At 38.4% G+C, this 27,068-nt stretch overlaps 1 protein-coding gene across 6 annotated transcripts in view; it reads left to right on the forward strand.

The window, feature by feature from the left end:
- The window catches only part of ATXN7L1 (ataxin 7 like 1), a 117,486-nt gene that overhangs the window by 72,044 nt on the left and 18,374 nt on the right, over positions 1-27,068 (forward strand). For 3 of the 6 annotated variants that reach the window (XM_009947752.2, XM_086480677.1, XM_086480667.1), the window contains exons 1-4: positions 4,693-4,710; positions 11,426-11,648; positions 21,171-21,454; positions 26,422-26,504. In XM_009947752.2, coding sequence (XP_009946054.1) covers positions 11,443-11,648; positions 21,171-21,454; positions 26,422-26,504 — 573 coding nt within the window. In that variant the 5' untranslated portion in view covers positions 4,693-4,710; positions 11,426-11,442. Of the gene's footprint in view, positions 1-4,692; positions 4,711-11,425; positions 11,649-21,170; positions 21,455-26,421; positions 26,505-27,068 lie in introns of those variants that run through there. The other 3 variants (XM_086480650.1, XM_086480686.1, XM_086480694.1) reach the window with 1 other exon arrangement.

Here is a 27,068-nt window from a genome sequence, read left to right on the forward strand (position 1 = left end):
TCAAAAATAACTGATGTATGACAAACATTTGATACCTTGGAAAGGTGTTTATTGCATACTTGTTCTCAGAGGCTTCCTGTTGCATGTGTTGTGGTTAAATATCTTCAGGTAAAACTGCTCCCTTCATGTGGCCTTGCTTGCAAGTTAGGCTTGAAATAATCTTGGTTTGTTTGCTTGATGTCCATGTTAAAACTCATAAGAATTGTTCTGAGTTGAGCTATGCCTTGCTTTAATGAGAAGTGATTTTTTTTTTTCCCCAATGAGCTTATGTAAGTAATTATAGAAAGTAATTAGAGTGCCTCATAGGACAAATATCCCGTGTCTTCAGCTGGTGAGTGTCTACACATTAATTTTTTTCCTAAAAGTTTTTCTAAAATGTAGTCTGTGTGTGCTTCTGAGAAGATGCATAGAAAGTTGGAACCACCTGCGCTGGATGACAGGTTGTTCAAGGCATTGGAGGCGGTAGGAGGGAAAGCTGAATTGCACAGCTGTGCTGCCACAGCTTTGCCACCTTGTGGAGTTCCTGCACCTTGCTGGGTAGTTGTTATGGAAATGATCTGTCTCTCTCCCCTGTGCCGTTCCTGCCAGATTCATACGTGACAGGGGCAACATGAGTGAGTAAATAAACTTGGAATGCCTTAAATTCAGGTCCGCACTCTAATCGCTGTGTGGCCTTGGAAAATACTTTTCTTCACATAACACCTGAAACGCTGACGGTGCTTTAACAAATTTTGAAGTCTCAATTTGTTATTGATTATATAGTAGCTTGAAAAAAACTGAATTAAGGCCCATCTGAAAGAAATCTTTTATGTAGGTAGAACAGACATTTAAAATTATAGACATACTACACTCTCTCCCATTCAGGGCAATGATGGAAACCAGCTGCTGATGTTACAAACAGGTAAGTAGTTTATCCAAAACAAGTAATTTGTAATACGTAAAGTTCATTGCGGTGAAGAATGGTTAAGAGGTGCATTCAGAGGCACAATACAAAGTAGTTGTCACTTGGACTCAGAGGTTGATTTAATTCATGTGCAGTTAGGTCTGAGTTTCTTTAGTTTGCGCAGTTAGAAGTCATAAATGATGCAAGTTAAAGTAGAAACAGTCTTTTTAGATCTGAAGTTGCATGCAAGTATAGTACTGAAGAGACTTTTAAGGGAGAGGAAGAGTTAAAAAACACCTTAGAAACCCACTTTTGTATTTGGATATTTCTTTCAGTGTTGTCCATTCAGTTTTGTTCTGTAGAAGGTTCAGAGTTTGATTTCTTGTTCCTAAGAGCTATTTTATGTACTGAGGGAAACATGAACAAGTGACCTCTTCAGGAATTATTTTGCACATTCAATTTGGAGGCTGTGTATTAGAGGGTTATCACTTGTGGGTATTCCTGCAGCATTCTAAATAATAGATTTTACTATCTGTGGCAAATAATGTGCCTGAAAGATGAGCGAGCTGATTCATGTGAAATGCCTGGAATGAGGAGATACTCTGCACTGACAGTTATGCTGCTTTTGTAGCATGGTTTGATAAAGCTAATTGAAACTTAAATATAAACCCATTCAGTTTTCGAAACAAAACTGTGTCCTTAGTTGGGCAGATGTGTTTGGTTACCTGGATTTTCGAAAGATGTCAGAATATTCCAAGGGGATTAATATGAAGCCTGGAAATATCCATGAGGAGTGGCAAACACAGAAAAGCAAGTAAAAAATTTCATATATAAATTTTAACTTGAGTTTCTTAAAAGATGATAATTATTGCAATAATGATAGTGGTAATAATAATAGCAATAAAGCTTATGTGATTATACCAATTTAGTCTAAGAATTTTTAACTCTTACCAATTTGGCTTCAAAGATACAAAGTTTCAGCAATCTTGTGGAAAATCAGCAACTGTGAAGAGACACCTTAATTAACGTGCCCCCAGAGAACAGTATTTCATGTGGCAGTAGCACACTTGTGCTGGCAGCTGTCACACGTGTACCTGCAGAACAGACAAAGCTCATCCTGTCTCTCCTGCAGGGGGGCAAAGGACTGTGGGTACAAACATTGAGGGTGCTGGAGGGTGGAGAAGCTCAGGGTAGCCGAGGTGGAGCAAATTTAGGGATTAAACTCATGGTTTTTTAGAAAAATATTTTTCATTATTTCTCTGCTTATAAAACAGCTTGTTAAGGAATATATTGTTTCACCAGATGCTGGTTTTGGATACCAAGTAACAGTTAGAGCTGAAAAAGCCAGAGGGTTTAAACAATAGATTATATAAAAGTCCTGCAAAGCTATTACTCTGCGCTAATTTCAGTAAAGTTACTGGGTTTGTACAAGTTTCTTCTAAGGAACGATAAAATGTGATGGTGATGTGTTATTTCGATATTGAATAAAAACTGACATGATATTGTGCACAAAAACAGAACAAGGAAACGTAAGTCTCCTAAAAACAATAGTTTGTTTTCTTGGAATCGTTGTACAGCATTGTTTTTTGCCAAACCACCTCAATAATCCCATCTCACTCTTCTATGGCTTATCTTTTCTTATCTGTGAAAAGAAATGCTATTATATCTGTTTGAATTAAGTAAAGCATTAAAGAAGTATCAGTTTTCTGTAATAGTTTTGTGATAGATGAGGGGAAACATCTGATGATTTCCTAAAACAATAATGTACATAACGTACACAATTGTTACTGTTTTGTAAATGTTGTTAAAGATGGAGATAGAGATACAGTGAAATATTTTACCTGATAAGTATAAGTAAATAAATAAACAATGTGTATTGTCAGATGACCTTGAATGTGAAAGATCTGCCTGAGGAAACAGGTCTGTTACGCAATATGAAGAGCGAGAGGATGGCAATACTAAATTTTCTTCTATTTGCAACAGTGTGTTTGGAGTAAAGTTATCTAAGTTGGGTGTTTGGAGGAATGAATAGGTGGGTTGCTTTTAAATTTGTATATTTAGTAAGCTAGAGTGCTGTTCCTTCTGTTATATTTCAGTGTTAAATGTAAAAATACTTTTTTTCCTTATATCCAGCAAATAGCCAAATAAAAGATTTTTCTTCACATACAAAATCACCCACAAAATTCTGATTTGTCAGTGGTGCTTACCTTTGCTTGAAGGAAGCTACTGTTGCTTGATTGCTGGTTATATTTTGGCATTTCATCTGATGTACCTCCCCTAAGTTTAGGGCTGATAATATATTTCCTTGCTCTGAGAACAAAAATGGTGGAATAACAGTTGTTCACTGGTCAGCGAGTGCGTAATAAGACACCAGTGCAAGGAACTGGTGCAGAAGGGTGGTGAGGGCTGGCCTTGTGGTATAAGCACCAGACAGGAGGTGTGAGATGGTATTTAACTCAAACACTTCCAGACACACCAGGATGTCTCACTCGTTTCATGCTAGACTGCCAGAGCATCTCGTCCAGCAGAACGGGAGATTTCTGTGCATAAGCTCTCCTTGCTTTTCTTTGGTAGAGTGTCACTCAAAAAGTGTGTACCCAGCATTCACTTGCTCTGTTATTTCTTTTGCCTTGGGATTTTTGGCCTTGCTGAGCTGGGAAGTATGTATGACTTACAGTTGGAAATTGGTTTTTCTGCAGTAACAGGGTGTCAGGTGGCAAATGCTGATTACACGTGTAGAATTGTGTCATTACAGGAAGTGATGAATTCCTACTTAAATCTCAGACTTTTTTTTTTTTTTTTAAATCAAGTTAATACCCTAAATCGTTAATATCCCCTTCTGCAGCTGAAGAAACAGGCCTTAACACCAGAGTTAAATCTAGGTCTTCCAGCTCAGTGATGTGAAGACTGGCATTGTCACTAGGGCAGGGTATTCACTCTTCCATCGTTTTCCTATTTCTCTGATCCATGAGTGGTACCTTGGAGCTTTGTCTATAGGTCTCAAAATCCTTGCAAAAGAAGCGGACAAGTACCCAGCAGCTTCATTTTACATTCAATGTAATTAATTGCACTATTTGAAGCATAATTTTTTTGCTGTGGTGGTATTCTGTTTGATCCTTCTTTTATTTTTCTTTATTTTTTTTTTTAATGCTTTCTGCGAAAGAGGAATGGAGGTATGCTGAGAAGTGTTGAGTGCATGGCTTTTTGTGGAATTTGGCCATTTTTAAGAGATTTGGCCACTTCAGTGTAATTTAGTGATATTCTGGAGATTATTCCTCCTGTCTCTTCTAATTAGCCTGGCAAATGCCAAGTTAACCCATAACTAAAGATTTTTCAGGAAGACAGCAGGTTCGTCCTACTGCATTAAACACAAACGCCCTCCTTCTTTCCTGAATCAAGAAAGAAAAACTGCAGTGTCTTCCTCTACATGCTTGTGTTTTTTGCTGCTTTTAATTTTGTACTTTGGTTCATTTCTGCAGTTACTTGAGTTTTATCAACAATTATTAAAAAAAAAAAAAAAAAACCCCCGAAGCCGTTCTCAGCGCTTGTTGTTCTTGGCACAGGATCAGTTCTGGTGTCCAACTGGTAGGACCTGAAACTTGGTGCTTAACAAGTGCCTGTAGTCAAAACAGTTGGTGTGTGCGAGCGCTGATCTGGTATTTGCTGCGGCAGGTCATCTGCCTGATTTTTTACCGTGTGCAGAATACCTAATCACGTTGCTGTGTTTCTCTGACGGCATCTGTGGCAATGTGAATCGTTTCACGTTCCAAAAGTACATGTTTACAGTCGTCGTAGAATCAGATTAAGTTGGCAGCTTGCTCCTCTCTGTAAGTGGCTCAGTTTACATTTCTTCTTCTAGCAGGATGTTTTGCATAATTTGCTGATCCTTACTCACTTGCAGACTTTGTGAAATGGAGAACCATTTTAGTGGGTTTATGTCAGAAGCGAAGCTCGTGTTTATTGTAAATAAACACCAGCAGAACGGTGGTTATTTTAGCACTTGATAATTTCCCAATTATGTCATTTGACCTGGAATGAAGCTTGCGATTGTTGAGCTGTGTTTTACGCAGCGGATCAGTCCGGGGGTTTGAGCTGGCAGTTTATTTCCTTTGTCAGTTTACAAGAAGTATCAAAATGAAACCGACTGTGCTGTTTCCTTTCCAGTGCGCAGCACAAGAAGGGTGGAACGGTTTGCGGATATTATTTCCAAACTTTTTCAGCTGGACTTGGAATAGTGTTTTGTCAGAAAAGCTGGTAAAGTTATTCTTCGGTCTTGCAACATTATGCTGTAGCTTGCTAGCATCAAATCCAAGTTTATTTTTGCTTAACCTCACGTACTGGGTTTTGTTAGGTTTTTTCGACTGTGGCTGCAAAATGAAAGTGCTTACAAGGTGTTTATGAACTCTTGTTATGAACCAGCTGCCAGTTACTGCAGGATGACACATTTCTGCAAGCAGTCTAGTTGTTCAGTTTTCTGGTTGCTGGCTGTCGCTTTTCGGGCATGTGTGGTTTTCTTCTGTTTTAGTTTTATTAGAATTAATGCCAAGTACATTTGCAAACTTTGAACTGGGATCGGTGCAAGGTGGCAGGTTTCACTTACTATTTACTGAAATTGTAAGTATACATTGCTCAACTTTGCACAGGGAAGGGCTGTACAACAAAACACCTCAGGATATACTGTAACTAGAAAAATGGTGATTTGTGCATAGGTGGTATATGGAGTTACCATAAGTAACATCTTAATCAACAAGACTGTGATGCGTTACTGGAACAGAATCGCGTTGTGGATGAGATACTAAATTTTGTTACCATCTGCTTAAATATTGTAAATGGGGAATAACAAACAGTGTTCATATCTTGGTAGGGGCAGTCAGATAATTTGGTTTATGCAATTTTGAGTATAAAAGGGCTATGAACTCAAGGGTTGTGATGAATACAAGCTTGAAAGGAGTTTTATTACTGTGTAAATGTTTACTAACAGCAAATAACTTTCTTACCTTTCTAGGTTTTAGCAATTATATTTTGTTTGTTTTTACCAAGCTATAAACCGTAACCCATCATATTCGTGGGTCAACCTAAAAATGATTTTTGCTTTAGGCCTCTTCTACGCAGGAAGTCGGATCTTGCTAAACGAGACTAAAGTTTCAAAATGACTGGTGCTGACAAAGTTCTAGTGTCTCTCGTCTCACAACGTTAGAGGGATTTTTTTGTTGTTACTTTGTTTCAGCTACCTGTGGAAAAAAACCCTGGAAGACCAAAAGCATATCTTTCTCTACACTCAAGCTGCTTCGTGACTTTTTTTTTCTTTGCAGTCTTCTGTGTCTCGTCAGTGGAGAAGACACTAACTGTGGGCAAAACCTGTTCACTTGATTTGATCAATTTTGAGTAGCGCATGTTTGGTAAGAATGAATGTAAATGGGACATACTGAGAAATGTTTTTTGTTTGTAGTCCAAATTAGAGAAAACTGCAGTTTCAGGATCATATAAAGATCTTTTTGGGTACAAAACTACTGCGGTCCACCTGGAAATATATGGTTGGTGTATTTTACTGGCAACATATTTACTGTTGTGTCATTGTCTGTAAGGTTTGCTGTGAGCTAAGCAAGTGCTTGATCTTGTGTGAGAGAGTAGGAGCAAAAATTCGAGAAGAGACTTTCTACTCAGAATGTGGTTTTGCCTCGCTTTCCCACACGCTGTGTTTGTGGCTCTGGAGCTCATGTTGCCTCTCTATTGCTTTGCTTTTTTGCTTATGATTAGAAGGAGATGTGGCGTTTCCTGCAAAACAGCTGCTAGTATTCCCTGGTGACCCGTCAGAGAGGATCCAGTGGAATTGCAGATTCAAAGGCAGACGTAGAGGAGTTTGGCAGCTGCAGCAGAGGTTTTGGGGAGAGGTAGGGGGTTGCATTGTGTAGGATACAGGAAGGAGAATTAGAAATGGAGTACAAGGGCATGGGAGACAAGCTCTGGAGATTCGGGGACTGTTAAGTCTCCAGCAACATAAGGACTTCACATCTACAAACAATTCAGATTTGGCTGAGAAAGTTGGACTATAGCCATGTTTCCATAGGACGTGGAGAATCTCCTGGAATAGTTTAAGATCTTTCACAATGCTACTGATGCAGAGTTTGCAATGCGCGTTAGGACATACGTAGCGTTGAGCTTTTAGACTCTTGCATTAACTAGAGAAAATAAGATATTGATCTGAAATTGATTCTTTAGAAAGTTCCATTAATTCAGTGAGAGGGTGTTAAACTTTCCTCCGAGATTAATGTCATTAATACATAAACTGTTTGACAGCAGACGTCACATGTTGCTTGTCACTTGCTGCAGTGGCTGTGCTGAGACAGCTGAGAGGTTGCAGAAGGATTAATGTGGTAAAGAGGATTGTAACTTTGATTGTGTTCCCTCTGCTCTTGGATTTGACAGCAACTGGTATTTAGAAACAAAACAGAATATGTGTTATTATTTATGTGGAGTGTAAACATCCATTTGGAAATATTTAAGTGAATCGGAAAAGTTCTCTTTCACATTTTAAACTTGAGCACACATTTATAGCACTGCAGGCTTCTGCGGAAACTGAAATGCACGTAGAATTTAGGTTGGTACCTTATGAGTGATATCTGGTTTTCTAGTTGCCTTGCAGGATTTTTTCATTTTTTAGGGGCAAAAATTTTCATTCTACTTTAGGTTCATTTATGTCCAGTGACTTCTGTATGTAAACGGGGATGGCCATGTCCACAGCTGTGTATGTATGTGTTCACCTGCTCTGAGAGATCTGATCTGTCTACACGTGAACGACAAACGAGCGTAGAAATTTTTATACAGATGACTGGTTGTCTCCTGAATGTGTTAGTATGTGAATATCTGGTTTTATAACAATTATTTCATATGCAAATGTCTTTTATTTACATATTAATTTAATACATAGGCTGTATAATAGCAGTTTTCTATATTGAATGTAATTCCTTGTATATATGTAAAATACGAATAGACAAACAAGTAAAAATTTTTAAGAAACAGACGTGACCAGGAAACTCGGTTTGATAGAGGAGCACTGCCACCCTGGTTTAAGCAGTTGATTTGACAGCTGACAGCCTTCTTGCTTTGTCATATATTCCCATTATTTCTCTTTGAAACTTATGACCAGTGTCTAAGGCTGATTCATTACCATATATGTAGTAAGGAAGGAGGAAGCAAGAGGCAACCTAATAGTTCCTGAGAAGGAAGGTATCAACATTTAGTTATGATTTATGCCCCCACTGTTGAGAGTTGTCTGTGAGGTTTCACACCTTTGGCAAGTCCAGCCTCCTGCAGCTGTCCTTGCCCAGCCCAAACAGTGATTTTCTGCCCCCTTGAAGGGAGTTGCTTTTCCAGCTCTCCACTGTGGCCCTGCCTGCAGGTTGTTGCTGCCATCTTTGCCTGCTGACACTAAAGTGACATTCGCTTATCTGAGAAAATGTGTAGATTTTGCTGATCCGAGCCACGTCTGAGAACAGCAGTGGTGGTGTGGCACTGCCTATTTACGTTCTTACTCCTGTGTGACTTTACAGTGGTCATCATTTCCATTTTGCTTCTAGGAAATTTCAAGACAAACTAGGTAATGCTGATAATTCTCAAATATGTATCAGAGTCTGTCTAAAATGTAGAAGACTTTTCTGTAGCCATGTTTTGGGGGAAGATAGGAGTTTGAGGAGGTAAAAGGATACACAAAATACAGCAATTGCTTCTGATCACAAGAATGACCACCAATCTGACACATTGACGTGAAATAAGTAATCTTGTAGTCTTTTCCTTGCCTGTCTTTTAAGTAAGTATTTATTTAAAATAGTGGAGTGCACTTTATTATATTGTCATAACAGTGCCTATCCCACCATTTTCTATATTACTGTAAAAAAATCCAAAGTTAATGTGCTGGTTTGCTCGTGGGAATTAATAAATTGAGAAGGTTGTCTAGGGAAAAGTGCCAAATGTTTAGCTTGACTAAAAATCCAGTGTAAAGAGACTGTTAAAAGTTAGTTTTCTGTGGCATACTTAGATGACTTTAAAATATAATTTTAGATGGTCAATATCTTGAATGTCCGTCTTTTAATAAGAGTGGTGTCTTTCACTTCCAAATATACCCATAGGGATGATATTGAACAGTTTACTAGAAGGAAGGCAGTCAGTCATGAGAAAACCAGTAGCTGTGGTGAAGATTTGGGGTAATTAATCCTGAGTTTATGTAAATCAAGTATGGAAATCACTTTTTTTTTCCAGTTTCGCTTTATATACAGCTTGGTTGGTTACATAGCAGTTCCTTTTCAGCAGTCCTCAAGTAATTAATGGGAAAGTTGCAAATTTTTGTGAAGTTAGTTTAAATTGATTAAGTAGTTTCTGAGAAGGTTGGTGAATCTTGAAACAATAACTGTTATTTAACAAAATAAATATAGTGTGGATGGAACTCTGCGTTTCAGAGGCAGATGCATAGCTTACACGATGGTTGCCACAAAAGTGAGGTGAAATGAATGTAAATCAACTGCGCCCTGCAAAGGACTTTTAAAGGCAGAGGCTGCACACTGAGGTGTGTGCTGCGGTGAAAACTGGCAAATGACACTTGGCATTTGAGGGGGTGAGGGGAGGTACTTTTTGTATTTAAAAAAAATTAAGACTTTTGTTCTTCAGTTGCAGGAGAATCTGGAGGGAAGTTCAGCATTTATAGTTAAAGCTGTGAATATGAAAATATAGAAGTGCTTCATCTTTTGTAGAAAATGCCTTTCTTTAGTCATTGGAGATATAACAGAAACAATTCGGAGTATTCTTTAATTTATTTTTTTTTTAAAGCATTTCTCTTTGTTCTTTAGATATTCGCCTATTGCAAATTAATCATGGATGAATCCTTCTGCTACTGGCAAGTTTTTACTTGTGAGGATGCCAGACAAATTGTCATGTTTTGATTCTCTGTGGGAAAATTTTTCTTAGTTATCCTTGAAATATCAAACTAGCGAGCTCAGGGTTGATGATGTAAATACAAAACCTTCCCTTGCAGCAACAGGTCACTGTTGCTTCCTTAACCCGCTCTTGGCTGACAGGGCGATGCTGTGCGAGCCCAAAGAGTGGCACCCACTTGGATTCTTCAAGTTAAGCGGTGAAGGCTTTAGACGAGGAAAAATTGCTGCGTGTTGACGGAGAAACTCTGTCTAGTTTGTCCGATGTTCTCTGTCTATAATTACGTTATGCTTGGTGCATTTGATTACCCAGATTACCCAGTAACCGGGGTACCTGGTTTGATCCCCACCGTGGAGGCTGTCAGTGCCGGCAAGCCGGAGTCAGCTGCTGCTGACCGGAAAATTCCTCTTCCCCCAGTCTGCCCGTGCTGCCTCTGGCTGGGGAGCACCGGGGCTGGCTCACTGTGGGGTGAAGGGGTTGGGGAAAGGGTGTTCCTGCAAATGGGGGGATGGGACTGTTAAGGATTTATAGCATCTCTCAGCAAAAATCAACTCCTGTCTCTTGTAATATGTTGTAGTTGTGGTTAAGCTTGCAGCACCAAGCCTGTTGCTTGCAGCACACTGTGATCCAGCTGGCTGGTCAAACCCTAGCACTTCTTCCCTGGAGAAATATACAATTTGTAGAGTAGCCAAATACCTTCTTAAAACAAGCTTTTTATTTAACAGTATCAGGGATAGGAAGTTTAGATTTTAAAAAATAATAATGATAACCAAACCCAAACAATTTTACTGAAGTCTGTCTGTCCTGAAGCCTGTTCTCCTGTGGCAGGGTCAGCCAGGCCTTGCTTTTTGCAGTACTTGAGAGGTCTCTCCTCTGAGCGTGAACAGTGCTTACACAAGGGCCTGACCTCTAGCTGCAATGTTGGTAACTGATACATAAACTTCCTGCTTTTTCGCGCTTACCATTTGCTCTGTGTGGAAAAAAATTAAGCTTTTACCTTGATTGGTGCTTGGAGATAACCTCCAAGCTACAAACCAGGCAGAGCCTGCCTCTCTGGAAGGGCTGGGAGCAGCAGAGCTTTTGCTGCTTTTCACTCTTCCGGTTGTTTTCCTTATAGCTTCCCATTAGACTTGAAACAAGATAGTCATAAAGTAAACTGCCAAATAACCAGGTCACATGGATTCTTCATAAACCATTACAGAAGCAATCTCATGTCTGTCGTAGAGCATTTCACTGAGTCATCTGAGCTGTTATTACATACTCTCCTCTTTCTCCTTTAGGTGAAAGGGCTGGGACCCGTAGTGTACCTCACACAGATGCTGGTGGTCGCTTATTGCTTAAAAAATGATTTGAGATTTCTTGATGAAATTTTCTGGTAGATTAACAGCATTTGTTTTACTGTTTTTTTACGTTTTTCAGAGCAGTTTACAGAGTTGATTTTTGTCTAATTATCATTTGGCTTGATGACATTCACAACAGTAATGAACTGATGTTATTCAGGGTGATGAAATCATTGTAACTAGCATAGAGAGGAACAATTGCCTCTTCCTCGAGTTCTCTTTTTTTTTTTCTTTTAGCCTATGAAATGCTGCAAAGTGTATCATTTTTTCATTGCAGAACGAAGACACGGTTCAATGTGTAAACCTTCCCCTTCTCCAGCTTCTCCAGCCTGCAATTCCAGAACATCCCTAGTACAGATGAAACCGAAATCCTGTATCAGCGGCCATAACCCTGTCAGCAGCAACTCAAAGCCATTCAAAACGCCCAAAGACAATCTACTTACCTCCAGTAGCAAACAGCACACAATCTTTCCTTCAAAAGTATCACGGGATAAACCATGGTAAGTACCAAAATAATAGTTACCAAAGATGTTGGTGTTCAAAAAAAAAAAAATTATGTGTATTTCACATTCATCAAAAAAATCCATATTCTCATCCTGTTGTAAGTTTACAGTTTAAACCTCTACATTTCCTAAGAGAGGAAACTGGGATGTTTTTTAATTTAAAAAAAAAAAAACATATATAGAAAGAGCAAAAAGGACTGGATTACTTTTCTGATACTCCATCAAATGTCTGCTTTTCTAAGATGCATACAGCAAGTGAGATATTGACCTAATTTGTTATCTTTAAGGTCCATCTTCCAGTACAGTATCAGCCCTTAAAACTGATGCTTTTAACCAGTAGGATAATTTTTGTAGAGTTCTTAGTATTGGCTTAACTGATGTTCATGAAAACTTACTGGTTATAGTCATTTATCTTCAACAGCAGCTGCTGTTGGAGTTCATTCTGTATTTTGATAATGTTTGATGCCTTATAAGAAGACAGAAGAAAATTCTGGCTGCAAAAATCACTATTTTGGGGGCGTCTTACATCATGTACTGTGATATATATACACATATAGGCTTTGAGACTGCCAGGCCCATCCTCCCATGACTGTGGTGATAGCAGCAGAGTTGCAAAAATGTAAATGAGAGCAGAACTGGGTCACTATTTTATCCCATAAGAAACTGTTTACAGTCTTTAGTTATTTACTAGAAAGAGGCTTTGTGATTAGGTCACCAGTTTGGGGATTTGAGATCTGGGTTCGGTTCCTGGTTCTGCACAGGCTACTGTTATGCCTTAGTCTCCTCAGCCTCAGTTCTGTGTCTGTAAACTTGAGATAGTAAGACTTCCTTTTCCTTAAGTTTTATCTACTTACTGTCTAAAGATCCTTCCCTTTTATATGTAATATCTAGCATAAGGTCACGATTTTAGGTAGGGTTTCTGGACACAACTGCCTTAAAGCAGTAATAATCTAATGCAAACCCAATGGGTTTGTCATGAGACAAAGCATAAACTCAAATTACGTCAAAGTAATAGCTCATATTTTCTGCCTGAAACGTCCACTAGTTGGTATGGTTTTGAAGCCAGCGGCCTCTGTCTAGCTGTAGAGTTTACCTTGAACTGGACCAAACTTGATCAAAGTCTCATCTTCCTATAAATCTGAACCCACCATCTCTGTAAGCATGATGAGCATTGTGGACAATTATGGTATATAACTCTGAAAACAGAAAATCTGGATGTTTAGATTACATGCACACATACACACAGATGAGATAGAGGCTATTCTAGTTAAGGCCTCATTTATTATTTTTGAAAAAATACTGACTATATAGTCACCTTTTCTTCTGAATGTTGGAGAGGAATTTTATACAAGAGAGGAGTGTTTTCTTTTTTATGTCTAATTAAAAAAAAATCAGAAAGGACTTCAGAGTATTAACGCTATGGACTATAAACCTGTTTCTCATCCTAGTGTTACAGACAGAAACTTTACATATCCACATTTCGGCGTACTGAATCTGTAAACAATATTTTCCATTCTGGCAACAGATGGCATTCTGTCAGTCAGTAAAAGCTGTACGGGAACAAAATAACTGAGCTTTTCCACTGATCCCTTTTCCCTTTATTGGGAACATCCCAAACGTTTACTGATGATTAACAAGATAGATTTAGCCATTAAAACTGTGTACTGCTCTGTTAGTACTAGCAATGAATACGTTGGTAACTCTACCTGTGAATTACCCAATTCTTGCAGCTCTGCTGGGAGATAACACTGTGATTTTGTTTACCAGTGGGGAAAAATGAGACATATAGTAGTTAAATATATTGTAATCATTACATAACAAATCAAAAACAGTCTGAAGTGGACAACAATGAAATAGTCTTTCAAAATTTAGTGTTAAGTGCCTTAGATTACATGACTTGTTAAAGAATAAAATCAGTCTGATAATCATCACAGGTTATAGAGAGCTGACAGCTGTTAAGGCAAAAAAGTGTTTGTTCCTATTCCATTAGTGGTTTATAATTTCTGTTTAGAATTCTGGAAAATATTCAGCAGATCTGATTTTCTTAAAGGAGAAATTATTCATAAAATTTATTCCTTTTTAAGATTGTATTTTCTATTCAGCTGTCTGTACAAGCCATAGAATTTCACCTACTTATCTTTTAGAAAGAAATACTCAGTTGACACAAATCCATTTGTCTCAAAAATGCAAATAGGATTCATCATGTATCCAAGTGTGTTGTGGTTTATCATGTTCAGAACCTTCCAGTTCTTCAGTGATTTTGTCTGTTAGTTGTAGTGTCGTACTACAAATATTTACTTGACATAGGTTCAGACAGTTACCCAATTAACTTAATCCACGAATTGTATCGCTCATAATGATTGCTTTCCAGAGCTGGAATGACCTTTGTTGTGCTTGCCTGATTCTTTCATACAGCATCTCTTTGAAATTTTAGCTGTTAGAATTAGTAGTAGTATTTCAGCAATGGCCTCTGTAACAGCATGGCCCAGTAGATCTGTCTGTTGTCATGCCTGCCTGCATGTAGACCCAAATCTTCCATTGTTTAATTCATTATAGTTTTGGTTGAGTCATCATCTAAAACACTGACCAGGTAGCTCATTCTCTTCTCCACATCCTGTGTTGTTCTAACTTGTGCCACAGAGGTTCAGGTTGCTCCTTGGCTAATACCTTAAAAAGCATGATCAGTATGATCAGATGAAAGAGATCTGGAACTGTTTCGGTTTTGTAGCTGCTGTTTCAATGCTTCCCTTCTTGTAGTTGGAGTATGAAGGATTATTGTGAATACATCATCCAGAAATATCTGTCAGCTCTGATTTTTTTCCCCTGTATCTCTCTAACATCGTTGCTATTAATACAGCAGTGCTTAGAGACTGGAGCAGTGCCGGAGCACCACTGCGCTGCACACAAGATAAATGTGAACCACCATTTCTGAAGCTTGCAGTTGAGGTGGTAAGAGGTATAGCGAAAGGATAGAAAATAGAGTCAAAAAAAGCAAAGAATAAGACGATTGGTAGTAATAACAATAACAATGAACAAGCGATCATAATTTAGTAAGAGCAGCCCAGATACTCCCTTTATAAAAGGCATTCCTGCGGCCAGGAGCTCTCTCCCTCGCTGCTGACCTGCCCAAAGGATGCTGCTTCTCTTGCCATGCCCCAGCGCAGCTTCTGAGTGCTGCCATGAAGGATTTTGGTGCTGTGATGCTGCAGGGTGTTCATTTCCACCCATCCGTGATTGTGAGGCAGTGTAAAATTGGGGTAAAGTGTTAAAGCAAGCTAGACTTGAGATACCAGCTGAAGCAATTCTCCTTGATGTCTCTCGCAAGGATTAGCCATTGCCTGCCAGAAGTTCTGAAAATGAAGAAAATGAGATGGATATTATATGGTTTTCATCAACATGTAGAAAACTGATGCTCTTTCTGTAAATAGAAATAGGATCACAAAGGTATGCTACCTATGGGTAATCACCTAAAATTTATAAATTAAAATTTATAATGTCACTTTTCAAAACATTTTTTTAATCATCCCTTAGTCTTTATTTCTTCAGGAAATACCATTATTCATACTGAGGCTGAGAAAGTGAAGCTAATCAAGATTTAAGGATATTTCTAATGCAGCATGGAATTGGAAACAAAATTCAGCAGGGTTGACTTAGACCACATGTTCTAACACAAAAGCAGAAATACTTCACTACATTGTAGAGACGATCCCAGCAATGTTAAAGAGCGCGATGTTTTGTGGTTTTAAATGTTTGTGAATTTCTTTTCTCACAAATTTGAAGAGCTGAATGAGTGGCTGAGATTTTAGAATTAATATAGTTATGAATAACAAAACAAAACAAAAACCAGAAAAAGGAGAAGTAATTTTAAAAAGCCTGAAGAAAGGAAAACAGCAGTAATAAGGTTCTCCAGGTATGAGGAGTATTGTGACATACTGCAATATTTTTCTTGCTTGGGAATGACAGTGAGAAGCAATGGCTTGGAACTAAAAAAAAAATTGCCATGAGATGCTCGGGAGTGAAATTCATTCTTGTTTCAGGTTCTGCTGAAGGAGTAGTTAGGATAGGATAGATTAAGATGGGTAGATTAATTTCAGTTGAAGGGACCTACAATGATTATCTCGTCCAGCTGCCTGACCAAGAACATGAGAAAACAGAAGGAAATCAATTGTGTTACCTGAAAAAGAGAATGAGCTTTTGAAGTCTGTCATGATCAAGCACTTTATGTAGCCCTCAGAATTTTTGTAGCGTTTTTCTGGTTCCCTTCTAATTCATCAACGTTGGTATTGAAGCACTGGTCAGCAATGCTGGAAGCCATATTCCAGTATCAGTATAACCACAGACATGTGAAAACTGAATTTGCTCCTTAATCTTATTTGCCATATCCCTTTTTTAATACAAGCACAGCAATACAATAAAAGCTCATATAGCTTATCCACTGTGACCACTAAATATTTTCATCACTATTTTCCAGTACGATGTTTTCCCGTATTTCGCTGCAGACTGAATAGCTTCTTACTTCGTGTGTAACTTTACATTTGCTTGTCTTAAAATGTTTTGGAATTAATGAACTTTACCAAAAATTCCATGCTACTTTTTATACCTGCCTTTGTCTCTTCATTTTTAGTTTCCCTCAGTCCTGATTTCATCAGCAAATGTTATCACCAGTAATTTTACATTAATTTCTAAAGACCACTGAAGCTTTCAGTGATGTCAGACTTGGTAATGATAGCTAAAAAGTGCCCCTAGCAAGCACCCTTATTGAATCATAACTATCTGAAAAACTAGTTTTTAATTTTATGTTGTTTAACATTTGCTTTTAAACTGTTCTTATTTGTGTTATATAATGCCTTTCAACAGTCAGAACATTTTCACAATTATCTTTGTCAGTTTAACTGGTAACCTCGTCCAGAAGTGAAACCAGATTTCTTTGCCAAGATCTGACTTTCAACAAAACCCTGTGAACTAATTGTTTATCAGTTTATTTTTATTATATTTTCCATTATTTCTTCCAAGATACTCTGGTTTGGATTTTCAGTCTGGATGCAACAGCAGCACTCAGCTAGCTTCTTGAAGTTGCCAAGTATTCCAAGATTCAGTTACAAATTAATATGCTGAGACCAAATATCTCTCCAGCTCTTTTGGAACTCATGGCCACATTATCCAGATTTGCTTATGTAAAAAAATAATAAATCATGATTTTTCAGCTGGCACTTTACACTTACTGAGGGAATCAGAAAATATTTTTATCTGATTGGAGAGCATTGTCGTGCTGCCTTCTTAGTATAAGCAATACGGAACATTTCTGTCTGTTTTGCAATACTAATAACTCTTTTTCACAGAATCACACACTGGCAGGGGCTGGAAGGGACCTCTGGAGATCATCTAGTCCAACCCCCCTGCCAAAGCAGGTTCACCTACAGCAGGTCACAAAGGATCACATCCAGGCGGGTTTTGAATACCTCCAGGGAAGGAGACTCCACAGCCTCCCTGGGCAGCCTGTTCAAGTGCTCTGTCACCCTCAATGTAAAGAAGTTTTCCCCTCATGTTCAGGTGGAACTTCCTGTGCTCCAGTTTGTGCCCGTTGCCCCTTGTCCTGTCACTGGGCACTACTGAAAAGAGCCCACTGCTGAAAATCCTCCTGACACTCACCTTTTAGATATTTATAAGCATCTCTCGGTCTTCTCTTCTCCAGGCTAAAGGGCCCCAGGTGTCTCAGCTTTTCGTCATAACAGAGATGCTCCAGTCCCCTCATCATCTTTGTAGCCCTCCGCTGGACTCTTTCCAGCAGTTCTCTGTCTCTCTTGAACTGGGGAGCCCAGAACTGGACACAGGACTCCAGATGTGGCCTCGGCAGGGCAGAGCAGAGGGGGAGGAGAACCTCCCTCGACCTGCTGGCCACACTCTTCTTAATAGACCCCAGGATACCATTGGCCTTCTTGGCCACAAGGGCACATGGCTGGCTCATGGTCCACTTGCTGTCCACCAGGACTCCCAGGTCCTTCTCCACAGAGCTGCTCTCCAGCAGGTCGACCCCCAGCCTGTACTGGTGCACGGGGTTATTCCTCCCCAGGTGCAGGACCCTACACTTGCCCTTATTGAACCTCATTAGGTTCAATATGCTATTATTATTAGAATTTCTTCTGTAAAAACAAAGTAAACTTGTCTTTACTGAATACAGATTTTTCTCACCTATCTTTGTAATCGTCCGTACTCCTATTTTTCTCATTTTTACTGGTTGTTGCGTGCCCTTCCTTAGTTTTTATGTTTGTTGCATGTTGTTTTTCTAACTGTCCCTTTCAGCAGTTGTCTTTCGCAAATCTAAACAGGCTCTTCATTCAAAAATTCTTTTTAAAATGTAATAAATAAGATTAAAAACCTTATTTTTTTATTTTTCTTCTTTTTAAAAGAAATCCTCGATTTTTCACTCAAAAAAACTCAGTTTGGGAAAAGAACTCTGACCGTTAAATATAAATATAAGCATTTGTGATTTATTTACCTTTTTAGCCCTTAGTAGTTGACCATGGTCACCGGTCCTGCGCAGCTTCCAAGTTTGCTGTTTGGTTATCAGTTCATCTTTATATGTTATGCTAAGGTGAAACTAGAGTTCCTTAATGTTGAATGCAATAACCACTTATATTAAAAAAAAAAAAAAAGGCAACATTATCATCTGTAGCTTCTAAAATCTCAAATAATTTACTGTAGACTGCCAGGAGTCCTGGAGTATTTCTCTTTTTTCTTCTGTGTTACCATGAAATGCATAATGAAGGTTGACTTGTTGATCTGTAACAAAACTGAGCAAAAATGTTCCTCTCTGGGCTTTTTTCATTATTGCAGTGATCCAGCTGTGTGTGCCCTAGGATTTGAGGTTCTGAACACTGCAAAACAGAGAAACTTTTTTCATATTTATTAACCGTATTTTACTACTACACCAGATAATACACTTGACCCTTTGAATCAAGATAGATCTTAGAAACTGGGTATGAAGATTTGTTTGTATGTTTTTACATAGACTTTCTATAGCAAAACTACTTGATCTAGAGTAAAAAAAAAAAAAAAAAATCTCCTATTTTCAGAAAATGTAATTGCCATCTGTTTAAAAGCCAAAAAAAAATTCATTCCTACCCTGAGATGTTATAATTTTTGTCTGTCGTTTAACTGAATGAATTCAGAGCAGTTTAAAAAAGTAGAGGATCAAGTCCTTTCTTTCATAGCTCCATGTTTGTATTTATTGAAATACTTAATGCAAGGCTGCTTTGTGAGTGAGTTACGGTTTTTTGCTTAGTTACTGGCCAGCGCTCTACATTTTCCTGCAGTCTGATCTTACTAGCTGACTGCTATATTTATGGAACCATGGGATATGGAAGCTTCATGTGATTTACTTCCAGCTCCAGAGTATGTCTCGGTGTCTAAATCTTCTTTTTAGTTTTATATACGTATTGTTTATATCAAAGTTTGTACATTTTTCTATGTGAAAATACCCTTTGAACAAAGATTAACAGCTTCCTATTATGGGGGAGTCTGCTCCAGCCCCACACATGCCACGCTTTCTGCTTATCGTCTTCAGCAGCTACGGAGGAACAGAGGTTTTGTAGTAGCCCAGGAAGGTCAAGAGTTATTTTGGACACTGCTTCCAATGTTTCCAAAGGGTGTCTCATGGAGAATGCCATCTCAAAGTCATCTTTTTCTGACTGTAGAAACTCCGCACCTGTTAACCATTCCTTCTGTAGGAAGAATGCAGCGAAGGTGCCATTTTTCAGTCACAAAAGACTGAAATTGTGAGACTTGTGAATGGGGGGAAGCCCCACACTGTACAGTGAGGTGCGAACAGGCAAATGTTCCTGTCTTGGGACACAACAGTGTGGTCTCTGGCAAGAAACTCCACTCACCTGAACTGCAGCATGCCAGCATACTTCAGAACATGCCGATTTAACAGCAGTTTGTGTTTAACAAACGTCACCCCAGTAATGCCCTTGTACAAGTTCTTCTCTGCCGTGCAAACCAGTGCAGTGACGTGCAAGCAGCAGATAGTTCTTTGAGTAGTTTGCTAAGGAGTAATTTCACATTCTGTAAATACATTTCATTTTACCTTTAAGTGTGTACGTGAAGTTAAACCTTTAAGATAATAATAGATTAAAGAACCCACGAGTTTTAAGAAGTTTTCCGTGTGGGACAGTATCGCCAACTTTCACCTTTATGCTGGGGATTAAAAATTACAGAGGTTAGTTTAGTGCTGTGCAATTCGGAAAGGAAAAGATAGGGTTACTGTTAAGGAGACTCTCGTGCTTCTAGATGAGGAATTTGTTTTACCTTTTCAACATCACCGTTGCATTTGTATTTAAGATACTTGTGTTTCTTTTGTTTGCTCAGTGTGGAATGATAGCCTAAGAATTGTCATTTTTTTCCAATCCATGTGTGAATTTGCTTATGAGGCAGATAGTCAACTGTTTGGCAAAAGCAACTCTTCAGGCAGTGTATGGGGAAGAACTGAATGAGATGTTTTAATATGCAGCCTCAAATGAAACCTGAGCTTAAAGCTCTGAGAATTTTGGGTTTTAAATTAATGTTTTTTCTCTATGTTTGTTTCAGTAAGGAGGGGTATATAATGTATATATTATATATTAATTGATAGTCACAAGACATCTAATTTTGGAGTTGTTGGGTAGGTAAAAAGCAGCTAACGTTGTTGGATATTTCCTTATGCAGGTAGGAGCCAGAAATGTTAAAATTCTGTTGGAATTGAAAATCACTTGTCTCAATCTTTTTTTGCTGCCAAATTGAGAAGGTAACATTTGTTAGTGTCACAAATAGGCTGTAGTGGTAGTTAAGTTAGGAGAAGTTAGTTATAGCAAACTTTCTTCTGAAAAGGGCCAGCTAAGCTAATAATTATATTGTGAATTTTTATTTTAAGTTCGTAAGGTTTTATTAAAAATACATTTAGTAATGCTTAATTCAGCAAGGATTTTAATACTTTTAAAGGGACTTACTGTTAAGATTTCTATATTTAAAATCTCTTTTCTCCTTGTTTCTAGAACTTCTATGTGGTTCAGACACATCTGAGCAAATGAATTTTTTGTGTTTGTTTAAAAATATTAATATTGTTAGCAAACTCCTTTGTTATCATGGTGAGTTGAGTACAGCATACACGTCTGATGTGCTTGTGTTAAAGGCATGAGACCTTATGTGTAAGGGGGTATGTTTTGCTTAGTACCAAAGACTTACTTTGTTTATGAATAGTAGGGGATTGGATCTTAAAAAAAAAATAAAATAAATTAAAAAAAATAAAATAACAAAGGTTCTTTTTCATGATTCTCTGCATTGCCAGGCTTTACAGTTGCCTGGTTATGTAAACATTTGATTGAACAAAAATAGTCAGTAATGGTACTAAGTATTTTGATTTAGTCTGGCCTGAAGATACTGTGTCACTTGTATTGAAATTTTTGTATCTGTGGAAGGGGATTAAGTAACTGTAAATCTGTGGTACAGAAAACACAACTTGAAGATTTTTCTTTGGTTTTGCAGCGTTCCTGTTCCAGTAGTCAGTCTAGAGAAAATTCCTAACCTAGTGAAGGCAGATGGTGCCAATGTTAAAATGAATTCTGCAACCACTACCACCATCACCTCCTCCTCAGCCTCTTCATCCACCATACCTGCTCCAACTTTGGTAAAATCTGGTTTGACATCCAAGTCGGTGCCACCATCACCAGAAAAGATTCTGAACGGCAAAGGAATTGTAGCTCCGTCAATAGACAAGAAACACCAAAACGGCACTAAAAGCAGTAACAAGCCTTACAAAAGACTTTCAGGTGAGCGGTGTTATAGTTCATCTTCTGAGGCAGTCTGTCTTTCTTCGTTAATATGTCTATAGCTCAGAAATAACGTACTGATAAAATGCTGTAGCCTGGTTTTGGTTTGATTTTTTCACTGTAAGATGCCAGTTTGCATATATGAAAATGAAACTTTTCACACTCTTAGCATGTGTAAAATATTTTCAAAGCACACATTCTGTTTAGCTTGAAATTAGAGTGCTTAATGTGTTTCTCAATTGGTCAACAGGCCATAAACTTTTAAGGAAGTAAATTCATTAAAACAGAAAGGCAGAAGGCTTCCTCAGGTCATTATGTAATTTAGGTCTGTTTACAACAAAAGAAAATGTGCCTTGGTTGGGTGACTTTAGTACAGTCATGATCAAGTTGAACAATTGAGGTTTAAGACGTTGTATTATCCACCAAGTCATGTTTTTTTGAAGAATCTTCTTGCTTGCTTTTAAATACTAGAAAATTCTAAGAAGATATGGGAAATGCTGGGGAAGTCTTAAAAGTGATAATTCCCCTCCACCTTTCTCCCCCTGTGATTCACACGTGAGTGAAGACATTTGTAGCCTGGGGATCTTGATCTTTCTCAGGTCTCAGGAACACAGGTGGGGTTGAGGCAGCAACATTACAATGCTCTGGATGGCCTTAGGCTGGGCAGTATTGAGGATGTGGGTCCCCATCCAAATCTGCCACCGAAGCACAGAACACCCCATCCTGGGGAGGGAGAGGCTCCCTTAGAAAGGTTGCCATCCATTGAGAGGAAGAATTATTTTCCATGGAATCCCCGCAGGTGACCTACGCCAGCTGTTAGGCAGTGAGTAGAGAATTTGCCTCCTAAAGCTGAAAACATATTTTTGTTCTGAGTGAAAGGAAACAAAGTGGTTTGAGGGATTTTTTTTTTTTTTTTTTTTTTTTAAAGCAAAAGTAACTGACTCAGGTTTATGGCAGCAGAAGCTGTGTAGGGTCTATTCATCAGCTGGCAGTACTTTGTGATTTGGGTAGGAACTCCTTGTGTGTACTGAAAGGCTAATTTTGCTAATGGCAGCATGATCTGCATTAGATCGTCCGTTTGGCAGAAAGTTAGTTCACATGATTTTGAAATGGGTGCTAGTTATGAACCAAGTATAAGTTGTAGAAGACAAATGCTTTCATTTCCAGTTAGTGAGTGTGCCCTATTTTTGGACTAAATATCAGGGGTTTTTTTTTTCATTTTCTCAAATTTGGCAGTCAGCCTGTGGTACTGCTACTTTGGCTTGATTCCAGACCAGTGCGAGGTGTTTGCTAGGGCTGTGTGGGGTATGGAACAACGCCATTGCCTTAAAGGATTCAGTACACTGATTGCTTTCTTAACTAGCTAAAGGTGGCATATAAGAAAACAGAGCTGTTGTTCATTTATAGCGCTCCACAAAATGAAAAAATATTACAAGAAAGTAGCTGATGAGGCTTTTAAACCTTATGTTTCAGTTGCTAAGATCCAATTTGTTGTTCTAACAAAAAATTGATGTTTTTGCAGTCAATTCAAAATATTTTGCAGTCAATCAAAAATACTGGTTTCTTTTAACCTATTATTTCCTTTAATGTTGGGTGCTTAATTTAGCTAATAAATTTTGAATTCCTACTTGGGCAATTTAAATGGATGCTATTCGAGATCCTTGTTTTCCTTGTGTCACCATGTACCACCCCAGGGCTGTAGGTGATACTCCTACCTTTTTTGTACAAGTGCTTGCTGAAATGTGTTTGTAAAGGAGAATCACTTCTGTAGGGCCTTCCTTCAGCTTGCTTGCTTTTTCTGTGGAGGTGACCTCCTCGCTATTCTGTCTCTAAGCTGTCACTTGCAGTGTCTTCTAGGCTAGGGGACGTTTCACTGGTGGAAATTTCTGCATAGGACTGTTAGAGCACTCCTGTAGGCATTAGGTTACTTTTATATGTTTAACAAATCCACAGAATTAATACTTCTTTTCTGTTTAAAACTCATCTGTCATTGTCAGATTTAGAATCCGTTCAGTCTTGCTTCTACTGCCTCATGTATTGATGCAGTAACGCAATAATTTAGCGATGATGCAAACAGGAGAAGTCCTGAGATCACTGTAGATGAATTGCCTGTAGATTGTGTGTCACTGTGATGGATTCCTCTCCATTATTATACAGGACTATGCAAAGTCTGAGAAAAAGATCTTGGAAGGTCAATGAGATGATTATTTTAGATATCCCATAAATTTCATTCATTTCACATTCAAAGAATGAGACAGTGGCTAGGGGATTTAGGTTTCCTTCAGTCCACTGCTGTGGGACTATATAGCCTTTAATTTTTGAAGCTCCTTAATAGATCTGGCCATTTTACAGCTGTTTTCTTTTTAGCAACCTCCACTTTGTGTCACACCATTTCCCTTACAGTGGCTGAAGTTTGGGGTTTTTTTTCTTTACTGAGAGCTGGTGGTTGTTTGGGTGATGAATGAACCTGCCCTCTTTTTAGGAGCGCTGTTGCTGGTGAGAGAGAGGAAGCAGCTTATGGAACCACAAAAGACAGTGTGTAGCTGCCCAGCATAACTGGATCCATGCTCCCTAGTAGCAAACTAAAAAAGAAAACTTTTTCCTAAATCTTCCTCAGTTCTTGTTCTCTTTGGGGTGAAGTTAAAGAATGCAGATGCCCAGTAACACCAAGAATATCTGTTGTGTTGCAAACAGGAGTTTGAGACAATTCCATTTCAGCACTTTCTCTTCTTTCAGTAGGGTTATAATGAATACTCTTTGCTTCATTCACCAAACGTGAAGACATGGAATCCATTCTGGAGAAACAGCTTCCTTAAGCTATGCCTGTACACAGGGGTCTAGGGGTTCTCACGCTACACATTTCCTAATACAGAGGTAGTCAGAAGCTGCATTTCATTATTGATAAGAAGGTGATAATCTTCATTTAATGTGTTGCCCAAACCAGGCACGTCTGTAGCTGGCAATTAAATGTTCATGATTTCTCTGGAACAGCCCACGCACGCTTCAGCCAGGAGAAGTGGTTCGCTGTTTGTTTAGTATTTTCTGTTTCTCAGGGAAGGCATGTTATTTTGTTGTTCAGTAGATGGCAGAGACTTCAACTTTTTCTGACTATGATTCTCTCTGTTGATTTTACCTCTATGTGTTTTCCTAATAACTGGCTTTGCTATAATCAGTCCTGCAAGTCTCGGTTGGGACACTCGTATTGACAAGGAGCAATCTGGATGCTCCCAAAGGGAGCACTTTCGATTTTTGAAGTCTGTTTCCGCGTTGGTCCAAAACAGTCCTCTCTTGGTGACTTTCAGAACACATTCCACAGCCTTGTGAATACCCTCAGGATTTTTCTGAAGCCATATTTATAAGTCCATATAGCCTAGTAAGTTTGGGTTTTAATTGGCATTGAAGGTCTTTAGGCAGGTGATTCAGGAAACTGTGATAGGAACATCATATTCTCCAAAACCAGGAGTAGTGAACTCCTTTAGTTCATGAGCGTGTGTTTTCATCCATTAAGTAAGAAGAAGATTTAGTCATACACAGCTACTTTTCTGGTTTTGTTGTGCTGTAAAAGGGCACAGAAACTATAACGACTTGTGACAGATTTCAGTCACGTTGTAGATTTGACCAAAACACCAGTGCCAGCTGTTCTTTCCAAGTTCACTTTTTGGTATGTGCCTGCTAATAGGTCGATAACCATTTAATATTTGCTTTATCATTTTTAAGTCCATATAGCAGGATACATAGAACTGCTAGTAATTGTGGTACCTGGACAACAGTTGACATCTAATGCAGGCTACTTGGCCTCATGTTTCTTCTTCCAGCTGTTTTACTTGCTGTGATGCTGTCATAACATTGTAACATAGCTGTGATTTGCTGTCTTCATCTTAGCTCCCATTTGTTTGCTTATAAAGAATTTTCAGATCCTCAGATTAAATGTTGTATTTGAGCACAGGATGTTTATCTGAATGTAACACCACTGTATGGTTAAAATAGGTTTTGGCAAATAGTTTATATTCCACTATCAAACAAAAGCAAACCAGTCTGCCAATTAAAACATACAGTGGCAAGGTATATAAAGATAATGGTAGGTTTGGGGTTTTTTGGTGGCATAAACTAAAAACTGTCTGTCCATAGTTTTGTTACAGCTCTGTACTGCAAACCCTAAGATTACATTAACATAACCTAAAGGATGCTATATGTGGTATATAAATACTAAAATATTAATGAAAATTAAATCTACAAATACAGCATATTAAATATTAACGCACTTTTAATGTTAATCAGGAGTAGAACTCATGTAAATGCCTTTTTGTCATAATCTCTGCAAACTTTAAACTCCATGCCTCCCTTCGCTTAGGGAAATAAGAACGAACATACGTGTTATTTTTACACAGATTTAGGGGACAGATTTAGATAAAATTTGTTTTTAAAATGCCGCTACTAATCTTGCATTTACTTTTGAGACACCATGGGTTCTTTTTCAGAGTTTCTGAGTATGTCATAGAAATGTTGTTCAAAGCACTTGTGTGAGAGAGAGAGAGAGAGCGTACATATTTAGTCTATATGTGTCTTAGCCAAACTCGGAAGCTAAATGTGCAAACGCTGTGTTTCACGGCCTCAGAGGCAGCCAGCGTCAGAGAGGGAGCTGAACTCCTGGGTATTTGGCTTGGTGTCTGGGCCGCTCTGTTGAGTGCAGCTCTGTGAGCAGACTTATTTCTGCTTACGGAAGCCTGCTTCTGAAGTCTGCAGCTGAAATGTTGCTCTAAATAGTTTGAAACATGTAAGGACAAAAAAATGCACAACTGTAGGAGTGATGCACGTGGCACTGTTATGGGGTGCTGGGATTGGGATCAGTGGTTCAGGTTGAGCCTGTTTGAATTAAGTTCTGTCAAGCAAAAGTTATAGTTACTCTGGTTAAAAATCTCTGTAATAATATTTTTTTCTCCTTTTTCTACCCACCCCCCATCAAACAGAAAGAGAATTTGACCCAAATAAACACTGTGGAGTACTGGATCCTGAAACAAAGAAACCTTGCACAAGATCGCTCACCTGCAAGGTATTTTTCTTAGAAGATAAAATATCAGATGCTTTGTTGTAGTTTAAATCCTACCACAGTAGTTTGAGAGGTCATACCTGCTCCTGTCTTACAGACAATGGGTATGGTATTCAGACGCTGTCTTCAGGTAATTCTTTTGAGTAATTCTGTTTCTTTGAATCAGAGCATCTGCATTATTCCACTGATATTTTGAAAAAGTTTTTTTTTCTTGTCATTTTGTTACGCAAAAAGCATTAACGTTTCATGTAGAAGCACAAGTGTTGTTTTAAATGCTTCTTTTTTGGTTCATGTGTGCAACAATGTTGAAGTATAGTCAGGTTTTAGTAAAAAATTAACGTGATTTTTGTATAATAAATTACTTGGAGACTGCCCTTATGATAGTAATAAGTCTCATGTCAAAAAGTAGCAGCAGTATAAGACATTTATAATGGACATTTGTATGTGTACGTGCTGCCTGTCAGTAAAGAAGATCAGTTAAATTCACTTTAAAATGTATTCGCATTTTTCAATCCAATGACATCAATTTTTCATTGTAAGTGAAGAGCTACAATGGTGTTACTTCTT

Source organism: Leptosomus discolor, chromosome 1, assembly GCF_034619465.1.
Source record: "Leptosomus discolor isolate bLepDis1 chromosome 1, bLepDis1.hap2, whole genome shotgun sequence".
In the NCBI taxonomy this organism is placed as follows: Eukaryota; Metazoa; Chordata; class Aves; order Leptosomiformes; family Leptosomidae; genus Leptosomus; species Leptosomus discolor.